The sequence below is a fragment of the Mustela nivalis genome (genome assembly GCF_964662115.1).
Source record: "Mustela nivalis genome assembly, chromosome: 6".
NCBI classification, from domain to species: domain Eukaryota; kingdom Metazoa; phylum Chordata; class Mammalia; order Carnivora; family Mustelidae; genus Mustela; species Mustela nivalis.
In genome coordinates this window covers 64,923,002-64,938,197 of record NC_139025.1, presented here as the reverse complement: position 1 = coordinate 64,938,197, position 15,196 = coordinate 64,923,002, and the positions used below count along the sequence as shown (strand labels likewise).

Sequence of the window (15,196 nt, the reverse complement as noted above, 5' to 3'; positions counted from 1 at the left end):
ACCAGTAGTTTGGCCTAATCAGTGATCTCTTTTCAGGTAACACTCTTTGATTACTAATTTGGACAGTTGTTTTGATAATATGAAAACCTGTTGGGTTTGGGAGGATCAGAAGCTTATTGTTACTATTGTTGTGTAAGTGAATTACCTTAGGCCATCACTTGAAATAGTTTCCTTGTTATTTGGTATTTACTCTCTCAGAGCAAAAGGAGCACAGTGGTTTCACTTAGGTAATCTAAATGAAATCTTTTAAATTTTTTCTTGTATAGCTATTTCTTTCCCTTCTTAGAATTGTTTTCAAATTTAAAAGAGTAATTCTTTTAAGATCCAGTCCTGATCTTTTGAAAAACTATTAAACTGAAAGAAAAATGTTTGGCTATTTTGGATTTTAGTGCTTTGTTTCCCTTACATTTAATATAAACAATATAAAATTACATTTTATAATGACCTCAAACTGTAAAGCTAGAAACATGCTGATACTTCAAAAGTAGAAAACTTAGGTCATAGCTATTCCTATTCAAAGATATTAAATCTTCATTTATGTTTTCAATTTGCAGAATGGAACTTTGAAGGAGACAGTCAATTTTGGACTTCTTCCATGTGTACTGTATTTCCATGCAAATATTGGGCAGAGTTAAAATGAATGGATATTTGTCAAGAGTTACATGATAGAGGAGAGAATTATTGTTTTATTTATCAAATTATAAGAATTCTTTTCAAAATAAATATGTCCTTTTGTTACACAAATTGTAGCCAGGTGTTAAAGAATAGAAACTATTCCAGGGTTTTATTGTTTAGGAGATTTCTGGTATTCAGTCTGGAACTTCAGTCTTTGTTACATTAGGAATCAAATTATAAAATTAAATATGATGTCATTGGTTAATGAACAACAGTATTTTCAATCTAAATTTTAAAGAAATAAGCTTTTTGGGGCTTTGTATTTACATTAACATATTTTATAGGTGGAAGTTATAACATATCACTTAATAGTTCAAAGAAATAGTCTGAGAATTAACAAATTCTGAACTATGACATGGAAAGACCCAGGATTTTAAAACTTTCCTCAAATGATTCTTATATAATTGGTTTTCAGAATCACTTTGTCTTGACCAACCTATCTGACATTTGAATTCCTGAATCATTTAGCTTGTGTTTGGTTGGGAAGCTTCGGAGGTAGTTCATTCAGTTTCATTGTTTAAGAATTTCTGGGTACTTCCTTCATGATATATAACTTAATTCCTTAATGTTTTAAAGTTCAATGAATAGTATAATGGCCGATGGTTAGTCAGGGTCATATTAAAAGCTACTTTTAAATTCATTAACTATTTGTATATAGAAAAAATACAAGTTCTACAATCCATCACTTAAAAGTTTTTGCACTTGATCATACATTTTAGAAATTTGATTAGAATCTGAAGCTTAGCTCTGAAGATTGTTTTTACGTCTCAAGTATGATGGTATTTGGAAATGGAACAAAGCTTTTCCATATTAAGTCTCAGTCTCTATTTCCTGAGACATACCTGCTTAAATAAAGTTAGGGTAATCAGGGAGTAGTAATTCTCCTCTCTAGTGTTTATATTAGAGAAAGAATATGTATAAAAGGAATGTGATTCATTATTAAACAAACAGCCTTTGGTGGTGGCTCACTGTGAGCATGGGCAGACTGAGCTATATGTGCATCTAACAGAATTTGAAATGTAAAATATTAAATCTAAGAGTACAATATGAACAGACTATCATGGAAGAGCAAAAGAGCTTTCTTTCTGTTGTAGAGACATAGGTATACAACAAGTAGGTTCCCCAAGGTGTTTACTGATCCAATTAAGGATGGAGTCAAGACTGGAAAGAAGCAAGGGTTTTATCTTAACTTTACTGGAAACATCAAAAGTGAGGGGAAGGAAAGAATAAAAGAGCAAGAGAGCCTGAGTGAAGAGTATGAGCTGTTTGTTTCCAGCCCAAGCTCTTTAAAATCTCTGAAAGTCTCACTTGTCCCAAATGGTTCCTTAGTGGAAGGAAAGAATAAAAGAGCAAGAGAGCCTGAGTGAAGAGTATGAGCTGTTTGTTTCCAGCCCAAGCTCTTTAAAATCTCTGAAAGTCTCACTTGTCTCAAATGGTTCCTTAGTGACCAGCAGTCTGGATAGCCCTGGTAAATTCTTTATTAACATCATTAAGATGAGGTGATTGGAAGCCCATTACCTGTTAACTCTATTATTGAAGAGCCAATCTTTGTCCCTAAGTGGCAGATACACATCTAGATTCCTTTGGCAAACTTGAATTCTTATTAAAGTTCTGAAGAGCACACTCTCTCTCACGAGTAATTTTGAAATACTGTGGTTTCCACTAATTACAGTGTTTTTATAATTCTTTTTGGAAGCCATTTACAAACTTCCTGTGCCATAATTCATTTCTAAAGTGAGCAAAATAATGATTGATCTTTAGATTAGTAAAACATATCCCCTTTGTGAATATAGTCAGTTCTCTATTGGAATGGAGTATAGAGTCCAAAACTGATTCATGAAAGAATTATTTATATTTCCTGTTGAAACACAGTCTGTGGGTACATTTTGGATAGATTTACCTTTTTAATCATGTTTTATTTAATTACATCTAGTATTAGTGGATTTTCTTTGATCTTACAGCAAATAATTTTTATAATTAAGGAATTTGGGGGCTACAGAGGAGAAAGGAGGAGCTAAAAAAATGCCAAAGCTAATTTACTTTATAGTTAATAAACAATGATATATTTGGTATTATTTATGTTAGACTAACAGAAGTTGAATGGTTATTTTACTGCAAGTATCTAAGAGAATCAGCACCACTAAATATTAGAGTTCTGTGAACATTAAGAATAGTTAATTTGGGCCTCCTGGGTGGTTTAAATGTCCAACTTTTGATTTCAGCCTAGGTCATGAGTTCGATCCCCACACTGGGCTCTATGCTGGGCATGGAGCTACTTAAAAAAACAAAACAAACAAACAAACAAACAAACAATAGCAGTTAATTTATTCTTTTAAGTCCTAATTGACTTTATATTGATATACTCAAAAGTTGGAAAGTATGTAGTTACTCATCTAGGTATGAGCAGTTTTTGTTGCACATATTGGGTTCCAACACTGAAGTTCTCAATCAAGCATGGGAATTAGATATAATTTATACCCTGAGACTCAAAATGGCATAGTTGAGTAGTTCCACACTCGTATCATTATGATCAGCTCAACATCTGGAATAATCAATTTCAAATGTTTCACTACTCTGAACTCTGACCAAAATTCAGATATACAGTTACAGATTTTCTTTTTAATAGTCAAGATAATTAGCAATTAAAACAATACTCTGAATAATTATTGTTTAGGATGTTTACATACTTGCCAGAATCTGCGAGATAATCTTTTATAGTAAATGTTAGTTGAACCTTTTAAAAAGATTACAACTTGGAAGATAACATTTAAAAATATTATTTAATTGCTTGGACTTAGACATTTACTCTAGAAAATGGTTAGAAAATTCTCCCTGGGATTCTTGCGATAGGGGTTTTTATGATACTATGTTTTACCCCCAGAAGATACTTCCATTTATTGCAAACTGAGCCTTCTCTTTGTTACTACTAACATTCCTTGTTGTCAGTAAAGAGAGCAAAAGTTTCCCAACTAACCCTCCCATCAGAAAACTGAAGTGACATCATCAGTGATAGTATTAAAGGGGAAAAATTTGGATTAGTTCATATTGGTTAATGCCCTGATAAAAATGAAAATTTATGAGGTAGACAGCCAAGAATCATAAAGATAAAATGTAATAACAGATTTAGAGACCATATTTTAAGAAATGAGATATGGTAACAAGAAAAAAATTGATATAATTCCTTGAAAATTTTAAAATCTAGGTTGTAAGACACAGATTGATGAGTAACGATTAAATTTAATTTTAACATAGGTTTTGTTTGTTGCTTGCTTTATTTCCTTCTACATTTTAAAAGTCATTGTAGGACTATCTGAAATGGTTACTTGTATTAAAATTTGGTATGTTAGGCATGCCTGGGTGGCTCAGTCTGTTAAGCATCTGCCTTTGGCTCAGGTTATGATCTCGGGTCCTGGGTTCGAGTCCCACATCAGGCTCCTTGCTAAGTGGAGAGCCTGCTTCTCCCTCTGTGTGCCGCTCCCCCTGTTTGAGCTTGCGTGCCCTCTCTCTCTGACAAATAAATAAAATATTTAAAAAAATTGATACAACAAAAGAAATAGTGATTTTTGCATGAGCCAGTTGTTTTTGTATTCTTCAAAGAAGGCTAGAAATTTTTTTTTCCGAATAATGCTAAAGACTGATTACATTGTGATTAAGAACTTAATTATTTAAGATGTACTTCAGCGAAAGAACTCTTATACGGATTTTATTTATTTGAGAGTGAGAGAGAGCACCTACATACGAGCATGGAGGGGAGTGGGCAGAGGGAGAGGGAGAAGCAGGCTTCCCAATGAGCAAGGGGCCCCGTGTGGAGCTCAATTCCAGGACCCTGGGATCATGACCTGAGTCAAAGGCAGATGCTTAACCAACTGAAGCACCCAGGCACCCCGCAAAAATCTTTTATATATGTGGCTGGCTGTTCTAATGGAATGTTTACATCTTGTAAGTATTTGATGAGACATAGAAGATGTTCATTGTCCTTGTCAAAAAGTTGTTACTAGGTGCACCGGGGTGGCTCAGTTGGTTGAATTAAGCCTTCGGCTCAGCTCATGATCCCAGGGTCGTGGGATCGAGCCCCACATTGGGCTCCCTGATTGGCAGGAAGCCTGCTTCTTCCACTCCCCCTGCTTGTATTCCCTCTCTCACAGTCTTTGTCAAATAAATAAATAAAATCTTTTTTAAAAAAGTTGTTATTAACTGGTGTATGAATGGTGCTATTTAGATTACAGAGAAACTCAAATGTTTTGGATGCTTACTTGTGATACTGTGTTAGGGTTAAGTAAAGAGAAAAACCAAGGCACTTCAGTCCTTCTCTCTAGGATCTTATAGCTATCAAAATAATGTCACCAAATATTTTTATAACACTTTCACATTCTTTTTTTTTTTAATGGGATATCTCTTTAAGTTAAATAGGCACAATGGAAATAGGTGGATTTTATAGAAGAGTTCATTGAGATGTATTGAGATTTAGTGAACTATTCAAGGTTGTATAGTTACAAAGACATAGTAAACAGAGCCAGAATCCAGAGCTCTTAACTCCTAGTTCAAGGAGTTACCTACTAAGAGTTCATGCAGCAGTAGTCCAGGATAGATGATTTGAAAATAAAAGAAAATTATTTAAATCACCTATTTTTTGTTAAGTGCCTATTTTGTACATGGCATTATAGCAGTTTTGTTTGATTAAAAAATGAGAAAAATCATAACTGTCCATGAAATTGTATTATACAGTGGTAATACAAATAGTAGACAAAGGTAATTTAGAATAATAAAATGAGTATATCCTGTGAAAGCTAAAAGTGCTTTTTAGGGCTAATGCAATAGAAAACTCCCTGTGTACAGGTATATAATTAAGACAGAATTTGGTGGAAATAGCCAAGGAGGTTTTATTTACATGAAGAGAGTAGCTCTGCGATTGAGAGGTCATTATTCTTGGAGTAGGATAGTATTTCACATTCACTTAAATAGGTTCACTGAACAGTCAGGATGAACAGGAGTGGCTTTAGAAACTATAGTTAAGAGGCAGTGCTAAAGCATATAATCAGAGCTAGCTGAGACCTTGGAGACTATCTAGTCCTTTCATTAATGTTATAGCTAAGGAAACTGAGTCCTAGAGTGAGTCTGAGTTACTTGCCAAAGGTCAGTCACACAGCTGGATGGGGGCAGTACTGGAATTCGATTCCTTCCAAATGCTTGGATATGAAAAAACAGTTTAAATAGATTGATAAAAGAACCTAGAAGGTGACAAATTGTGGATGTATATTGGATCTGTGAAGTAGAGTTGAGTATAGTTTTTACAGAGATGTGACTTCCATCAATCTTTGAAAGACAGGAAAGAGAACAGTTGACTAGTTTTTGGTTCCGTGGGCAGAGCAAATAAAAATAGAAGGCTGTAGTGACCCATGGAACAGTTTGAAAAGTAGAATGAGCTGCCTCATGGTACGTATAAAAATGACCTTCCCAGCAACTTCTAAGATATTTTATTAATAACAGTAATAAAGATAATAATGGTGATTATATGAGCGACAAGAACATCAGCTACCTTTTATTGACTGAATGTATATCCTGTGTCTAGGCATCATGTCAGGCATCTTAGGTATATTAGTTTCATTTAATTATTTCTCTGAAATTTAGTTTCCTCATTTACAAAATGGCATGGTAATACCAATCTCAGAGAGATTAAGGTAATTACCTTAGTGACAGAGGAAGTTGGCTATGGAATAAAAATTTGAATTCTGATTCTGTTGGAATTCCAAAGGTAGTGTTTCTCAGACTTGAGTAATGAATAGGCCCTCCTTCTAAGGGAAAAATAATTTGTTCCATACCCCATATTGACTTATTTTTATCATAAGACTACTTAACTATGTATAAATGTAAATTTCTTAAATTTATAGTTCTTAAATATTTTAAAAACTAAAAACATTAGAGTAAAAAAAAGCAAAACTTTAAAAAAATCAATAAAATTAAAATTAATGACATTAATATTAAAGTTGGAGTGTGTTTTGGCTGAAAGGAAAATACTGATTGCAAGATGAATTTGTAGCTAACTCTTATAGCACATATTTTTTGTTTGGCAAGCTTGTACTGCAGTGTGCTTTGTGCTAACTTGGTTCCCCTGCTACTTGTCTTTGTTTTGACTTCAAAATATCCCTTCAGCAATACTTCGTAGTATCTTATGATCTTCATTTGATATAGTCCCTTATTTATTGTTGATACTACCTATCTTTTCATAAGTTGTGATGAACAACTATCACTTGGTACCAATTTGATGGTTTGGAGCTCTGAAATGTCATGTCAATGTATATTTATTTTAAAAATATGGTCATCCAGGTCATGTAGGATATGTTTATGTTAATTATTTTTTAGGTTATCATCTAGAAGAACCCACAAAATTTAAGAAATCACAAACTACAAATCATAACCTCCCCTCTGGTGTTTCTACTTAAAAGTTTACACAGCACTTTCTCTCAAAACACTATGGTAGAACCATCTGGTTTCTGCAGGGTCATAGTAGAAACCTAGGAAAGCCTTGATTTCCACTTACTTTTGGTACTGCTTTCATCGAGGCCACCTCTGTTTTGCATCTCAGTTTCTATCACAACTTCTAGTTTTACCCACCAAACTATTCTCCATAGGGCCTTCTTCACTAGTGAGTTTCTTTAATATAAACTTTCAGGACTCAGCTCAGGAATCACCTCTCTCTGAAACCTTTCCTCTCTCCTTTTTCATCCCATGCATTATCATCTTTGCCTTTCTGACCCATAGAATGAATTACTTCTCTTTTCCTTTATTTCTCCTTTTTAACTCCAGAGTATCAAAGAGGCATACTTATACTTCTGTTACATTGCTTAGCACATTGTTTTGTAATCCTTAATTTTTGGATTTTCCAAATAGATTATTAGCTTCTTGAAAGTAGTGTCTGTCTTGTGCATCTTCTAACTAGCACATTGTCTGGAAGAAAGTTCTGATGATATATCTGTGATCTTGAATCATTGGTCAGTCAGTTATTATTTTAGAACTGAGGAGTCAAAAATAGGCAAGAGCAAGGTAGACATTTCCTCATCTTTCCCATTCATGTGTCTAAACTGTATACAAATTACCTAGTTAATGTAGTACTCTTTAAGCATGTAAGCAATATAATTATGGAAGTAATCTTTCCATAAAGAATTAAATGATGGCATCATTTTACTTTCTTTTTGTTTTGTTTTCTCTTGGCTAGGTGCTGTGATTGTCTCCACACCCCAGGACATTGCACTGATGGATGCACGCAAGGGTGCAGAGATGTTTCGAAAAGTCCATGTGCCTGTAAGCATTTACAGCTTCATTGTTATTATATGAAACACTCTAACTGAAGAAACAAGTCATTGAGAAATACAGTCCAAATTTTAATTTAGTTCTTGCAGAAATCTGTAGAAAAACCTACTTCATCTTTATGGTTACTTTAACAACATGCGTATAGGTGCAAACATGTATATATATTATATTAATCAAGAAAAATTCTAATTGCATTAAAATATTTTTAGAAGAATTCTGAAACATCTTTCAGGTATGAGTTTTGTGACCAAGTACTACCTCTCCAGATACTTGCAGATATTATTGACAAAAACACCCCCACATCAGTGTTTAGAAGGAGATACTTGAATAAGGCACTGATAGGAGGACAGGTGAAAACGGTGATTTTTTTCCATCTGTCTCATTCATAACTCATTCATAGCTCATCACCTTCTAAAAAATATCTAAGGATTTTCTATGCAATATGACAAAATAAAAATGTAATAGTATTAAGACAAAACACAATTAAAATCAGAAACAGAAGTGAATCTGTAAACAAACTGCAGGCCATTAAGGGACTTAAATACATGCCAGGAGTAATCCATGAATTTTCTAGCAACCATGTAGGGCCTTTATAAAACTGCCCATTTCTATAAGGTTGGACAGAGCACAGCAACTGAGACCAGAGAGGCATAAATCTCTCCTAGGTCTATATGACTATCTAGTGGCCTAGTTTAATTCAGGAATAGATTTTAGAGCTTATAGAGCAGAGTTTTTTAGACTTCAGCCATGAATTAGCTTCAGGGGTCTCATGATTCTTTGTCCCTCCTCCTTTTCCCAGTCCCCAAATGATATGTTCACTTTGAGTTTGTTTTGGTATGGAGAGAATTCATAACTTTCATTGAATTCTTCAATGAAACTGAAATGGTATGAGATCCAGTGATGCACTAGCATGAATGGACTCTCATAAATGTTTTTCTCTCAGGGGAGCATCTGAGAAGTGTAAAACAGTAGAGTAGTGGAGTTGAGATGATCCTCTTTGACAGGTATCTCTTCTCCTTGCCGGTTAGTGCAGAGCTGTAGGCATTAACACTCCATGGAGCTTTGCACTGGGAAATTGAAGTCTTAGGAAAATTGAAGAGCCCGATAAGGATAATCTGAGAGTATTGTCTTAGGAAAATTGTCTTAGGAAAATTGAAGAGCCCAATAAGGATAATCTGAGAGTATTTCCATGATCAGAAAGTATTAAAGTCCAGTCTTTATATTTGGATAAATGAGTGATAAAATCCCCATTGTATTCTCTGTTGTGAATTTTAGCTTGGAAATTTTTTTAAAGCAATGGTAACCAAATGAGCACCATAGAAAAATGTCTCAAACACATAGTTTGAGCAATGTGACTTCCTATTATGCCCTCCAAGATAAACCAGGTGCAAGTGTTACCTACCCAAATAACTAAATAAGAATATTTATATTGGATTTTAAAATATAAGTCAGCAAAAAGTTAGAGAGCTATCTGCCAAAAATTATGAGAGCAAGTGATACATAATCCTTCTTTCTAGCAGAAATTATGTAACAGGGCCAACGGTCTGTTATTGCCACTCCAAGGGCAATAGTAATCCTATCAGCATATCAGTGAAGGTTAATTTCTCATTCTGTAAGATGAAGATAGAGGCATATGTTGTTTACTTAAAAGCATTATGAAATTCTTGGGGGAAAAGTTTTTTAAAAGCAGAAACCAGGGGTTCCTGGGTGGCTCAGTGGGTTGGGGCCTCTGTCTTCAGCTCAGGTCACAGTCTCAGGGTCCTGGGATCGAGCCCTGCATCGGGCTGTCTGTGCAGCAGGTAGCCTGCTTCCTCCTCTCTCTCTGCCTCTCTGCCTACTTGTGATCTCTGTCAGCCAAATAAATAAATAAATATTTTAAAAAAAAAAAGCAGAAACCAGCACTTTTTATTCTTCACTCTGTAAATTATTATTTTGTACACCAAGAGACTATTTCAGCCAGTGTTGTCACTTGATGTGACTATGACTGTGGGGCAGGTTTTACATGCACTTTACTAGTCTATGGTCTAATGACCATAGTTGGCAAATTCAGCACATGTACCTTTAAGTCTTTAGGTTATTTTCACTTATCCACAGCACCTGATTCTTATGGCCCTGTAAGTAAAGAAGCAAACAATCTCATAATTGTTCTAACAGATTTTCCTCTACACTCAAGGATAAAGGGACAAAGGGTGAGACAGAGACTCCTATGGAACATAACAATGGGGAAGGGATGGTCACTACATTTATATTAGGCTGTTGCTAGGTGGGTGTCATTGAAAATGAAAGTTAAAGATATTAGCAAGAAATACAGCGAGGAAATATTTCACGTGAAGGATCTTGGGCTGCATAAAGCTCATAGACTAGTGCAGTATTAGGGAATGAAAGAGCTGTTTGTTTTTTTTTTGTTTTTTTTTAAAGATTTTATTTATTTATTTGACAGAGAGAAATCACAAGTAGGTAGAGAGGCAGGCAGAGAGAGAGAGGAGGAAGCAGGTTCCCTGCTGAGCAGAGAGCCTGATGCGGGACTCGATCCCAGGACCCTGAGATCATGACCTGAGCCGAAGGCAGCGGCTTAACCACTGAGCCACCCAGGCACCCTGAAAGAGCTGTTTGTAAACAGAAAGTTAATGTTGGGGTTTAAGTTTGTAGGATTGGAATGGTTCTGGGTCATGACAAAGCCCAGGGTGTGGTTGGTTATGGGTGTGTGGGGCTGAAATGGAATACAAGTGAAAGTCATCAGAAATGATGATCCTTCCAAGTTGGCTCTTTAACATTGTCCTGTATCTTTATTATAACCCTCTTTTTTTTCACCCCTATGATTCAATTATTTCTAAATAGCAAAAATTTTAAAAGGAGGTAGAATATCTTAATCATCTCTTAAACCTGCAGAACAAGATAGGTGCTCAGTAATCTTTGCAAGTGAATGAGAGAACTTTCCAGCAATGAGTTCTGTAAACAATTGGACAACCATGGTGCATTGTAAAGGGAATCCTGGCTGTGAGTGCGATGTGGATTTGATTATTTCTGAGATCTTTCTGGCATTTAAGAGCCTTGGAGTCTAAGTAATGGCAGAGCATTTTAAATTAGAAAGTGTGCCATAAATGCAAAGGAGTAATATTATGCTTTGTTTATACCACTTCATTTTTTTCCTGGTTTTTAGTCTTGCTTTCTGTTTTTGCCCCTTTTGAAGTGCATTAGTTACCATGGAAACAGTGATGTCATTGAAATTCATTGGTATGGACAGCTTAGTAATGTCTACAAGAACATTTTAAAGTTGATTTAAATGGTTTCTTAAAATTAAAGGCTTGGGGTGCCTATGTGGCTCAATTGGTTAAGAATCTGTCTTTAGCACAGGTCATGACCCCAGGGCCCTGGGATCCAGCCCCACAAAGGGCTCCCTTCTCAGCAGGGAGTCTGCTTCTCCCTCTGCCCCTCCCCCCACTCATGTGCTCTCTCTTTCACTCACTCACTCTCACAAATAAATACATAAAATCTTGAAAAAAAAAACAAACAAACCCTCGAGGCTTGGATAGGTGAAGGAGAAGAAGAGATAACTGTGAAATTCTTTGTTCTCTGCCTGAAATCATATCAGCTCTGCCAAATCCTGGATTATCTCAGTTTTTGTAGATAGACTGTTTTTTTTTAAATAATAAATTTTATTCAATCTTACACATTTTGAACGGTGGATACTTCTTGCCTTATGTCATTTTTACCCATTTTTATTGCTTCTTCTACAGTGGAGGCCCAGGTACCTCAATTTGGAGCTCTTCTACCATTTGAACTTGTAGAGTTACAGGGATTTCACTATCCAGCCCTGACTCCTTGGGCAGGCAGTCTCCTTCCCAGCTCCTGATAAATATATTGAAGTATTAAAGTATATTTCCCCTCTTATTCCTTCTGTACATAAGGATCCCTTAGTTAATTTTAATTCAGTAAGTAGTTTATTTTACAAATATATATATTTACTCCTACTGAGTGCCTTCTATAAGGAAAATACTGTGATAAGGTCCCTTATTGATTAGAAAAAAAAAGAAGACAAATGAAGCCTTTTTTGCCAAGTACCTTATCATCCTGTAAACTAGCTCTATTATGGTGAAGGGGTTCTGAATTCTGAAGAACACAAGACATTTCTTCTTTGGGCTATTAAAGTAGGGCTTTCATGGAAAAGTCATGATTTTTTTCATGTCCATGTTATTTTGCATATCCTGGTCCCTTTGCTGATAGGCCATTGTTAGCTTGGGAACTCAGATTCATGTTTCAAATCCCTGTGCAGGCATTGCTTTCTCTAGGAAGCTTTTATCAAACTCCCAAAAAAGGTTAATCTTTTCTCTGAACTACTTGAACATATTTATGGTTTGGCTCTCCACAGAAGAAGTAAGTTCTGGAGGGCAAGAAAAATGCCTTAACTATTCTTTTTTTTTTTTTTTTTAAGATTTTATTTATTTATTTGACAGATAGAGATCACAAGTAGGCAGAGAGGCAGGCAGAGAGAGAGGAGGAAACAGGCTCCCTGCTGAGCAGAGAGCCCGATGTGGGGCTTGATCCCACAACTTGGGATCATGACCCAAGCAGAAGGCAGAGGCTTTAACCCACTGAGCCATCCTTAAATGTTCAGTTACCTGGTGTATAGCAGACATATGATAAATACTTATCATATAGACATTTGACCTGGTATATAATGCCAGCCACAATCTGTTGTCTTTATCCCCAACTCACAGGCCACTCTGCCTTGCATTCTGTCAGCAAGACTGATCATTTTCTTCTTGTAGATTCCCACAAAGTTTCTTTCTTTGTGGCCTCGAGCATGCTGTTTCTCCACATGAAAGCCCTTTACCCTCATTTTTCACTTGGTAGCTCCTTTGTATCCTTTGCTACTTAGATTAAATCATTCTTTTTCTGAGAGACTATTAACCAGGTGAACTCGTTCTAGTGTGTGATCTAGTAACACTCTATTTTCCTTTTTGTAACTGTTTAACCAGGTGAACTCGTTCTAGTGTGTGATCTAGTAACACTCTATTTTCCTTTTTGTAACTGTTTTCATATTTGTCAGTACTTTGATTTTTACTACCGCATTTGTAGTACCATGAACACTCTGTGCCAAGAACATATAGCTCTCAACTAAATATACACAGAATGAATGAATGGAGTTGGATTTTCATAGTTCTATCAGAGGACGAGAATAGGGACAGAATTTAGTCTGAAAAGAATCAGGAGATCACAAGTTGTGTTCGAGATTGTTCAGTTTGTCAATAGTTGAAGTTGCATGTTTCATTGTGGCTCTGCTAGGCCCAGGTTTGGTAGAGCTTCAACCAGCTGAGGATTTGAACTTGCTTCTTGAGAATTTTAGAGGAGTCCATAAATAATGTTGGTTGGGAAATAGACTTAATTAGAATAGAGCTTTAAAAATATTTAATTTGGTAGAAATGAATAGAAAGGACAGGAGCCAGGAGAGTTAAAGCATTAAGGAAGTATTTGCAATGGCCAGAGTTACACAGCAGGTTGTGACCCACCAATAAGCCATGAAACCAATACAGTGAAAGATGAAGCCAAAGGTTTTAGAATTCTTATTTTAAGATTATCTATTTATTTGTTTGTTTGTTTATGACAGAGAGAGAGCAAGCGCACAATAGCAGAGGAAGAGGGAGAAGCAAACTCTCTTCTGAGTAGGCAGCCTGATGTGGGACTTGATCCCAGGACCCCAGGATCATGGCCTGAGTTGAAGGCAGATTGTCGCTCTCGCCAGCAAGAACAACACGGAGACACGCGTGGAGGCAAACTTCTTTAATGGCTTCTTTTTATCTTCTTCCCCCTCTGGCGCAGCACAGCACGCAGCTCCCACCGCCCCGCTCGGGCGTCCCCGCCGCCTCCAGGGCCGCGCGCCGCGCCTCGGCGGTGGGCGCCGCCATGGTCGGGCTGCGGCCCCATCCGGCCGGCGGGCCTGGCTCCCGGCGGGCCCGCCCCTCTACAAGTACATTCAAGCATATATACACCGGCAGCTTAACCCGCCTAGCCAATCACCGCAGTGCTCATGCACCTCCCGCGTGAGTGGACCTAAATGAACAGCCAATCATATTCAGTCCCTTACAGCTCTTATAGTAGGCCTCCTGTACTGGCTCCCGACACAAATGTTTAACCGACTGAGCCACCCAGGCTCCCCAAAACCAAAGGTTTTAAACAATATTAGGGTAGATTGCTCTTAGGAAGACAAAGTGTTATTTCATAAAGATTTGGTCTCAGTTGTACATATATATAAGTATGCATTTATATTGGATCAAGATTTAAAATACTTCTCTTATGGTAAGACAGATTTTTTTTTAAATTAAATTTTTATTTTTTATTAACATATAATGTATGATTAGTTCCAGGGGTATAGGTCTGTGGATCGCCAGGTTTATGCACTTCACAGCACTCACCATAGCACATACCCTTTCCAATGTCCATAACCCAACCACCCTCTCCCTACCCCCCTTCCCCCAGCAACCCTCAGTTTGTTCTGTGAGATTGAGTCTCTTATAATTTGTCTCCCTTCCAATCCCATCCTGTTTCATTTTTTCCTTCCATATCCCCCAAATCCCCCACATTGCCTCTCAAATTCTTCATATCAGGGAGATCATGTGATAATTTTCTTTCTCTGATTGACTTATTTTGCTCAGCATAATACCCTCTAGTTCCATCCACATTATTGCAAATGGCAAGATTTCATTTCTTTTGATGGCTGTATAGTATTCCATTGTACATATATACCACATCTTCTTTATCCATTCATCTGTTGATGGACATCTAGGTTCTTTCCATAGGTTGGCTATTGTGGACATTGCTGCTGTAAACATTCGGGTGCATGTGCCCCTTCCGATCACTATGTTTGTATCTTTAGGGTAAATACCCAGTAATGCAATTGCTGGGTCATAAGGTAGCTCTATTTTCAACTTTTTGAGGAACGTCCATGCTGTTTTCCAGAGTAGTTGTACCAGCTTGCATTCCCACCAACAGCGTAGGAGGGTTCCCCTTTCTCTGCATCCTTGCCAGCATCTGTCATTTCCTGACTTGTTAATTTTAGCCATTCTGACTGGTGTGAGGTGGTATCTCATTGTGGTTTTGATTTGTATTTCCCTGATGCTGAGTGATGTGGAGCACTTTTTCATGTGTCTTTGGCCATCTGGATGTCTTCTTTGCAGAAATGTCTGTTCATGTCCTCTGCCCATTTCTAGATTGG

General features: G+C 36.7%; 1 protein-coding gene across 10 annotated transcripts in view; it reads left to right on the top strand.

Annotated features, from left to right (window-relative positions):
* Nucleotides 1-15,196, top strand: part of NUBPL (NUBP iron-sulfur cluster assembly factor, mitochondrial) — a 205,750-nt gene that overhangs the window by 164,037 nt on the left and 26,517 nt on the right. For all 10 annotated transcript variants that reach the window (XR_014313608.1, XR_014313609.1, XM_082737927.1 and 7 more), the window contains one exon: nucleotides 7,889-7,974. Coding sequence is in view for 8 of the 10 variants with exons in the window: in XM_082737927.1 (XP_082594053.1) it covers nucleotides 7,889-7,974 (86 nt within the window). In the remaining 2 variants the exon portion in view is untranslated. The remainder of the gene's footprint in view (nucleotides 1-7,888; nucleotides 7,975-15,196) is intronic.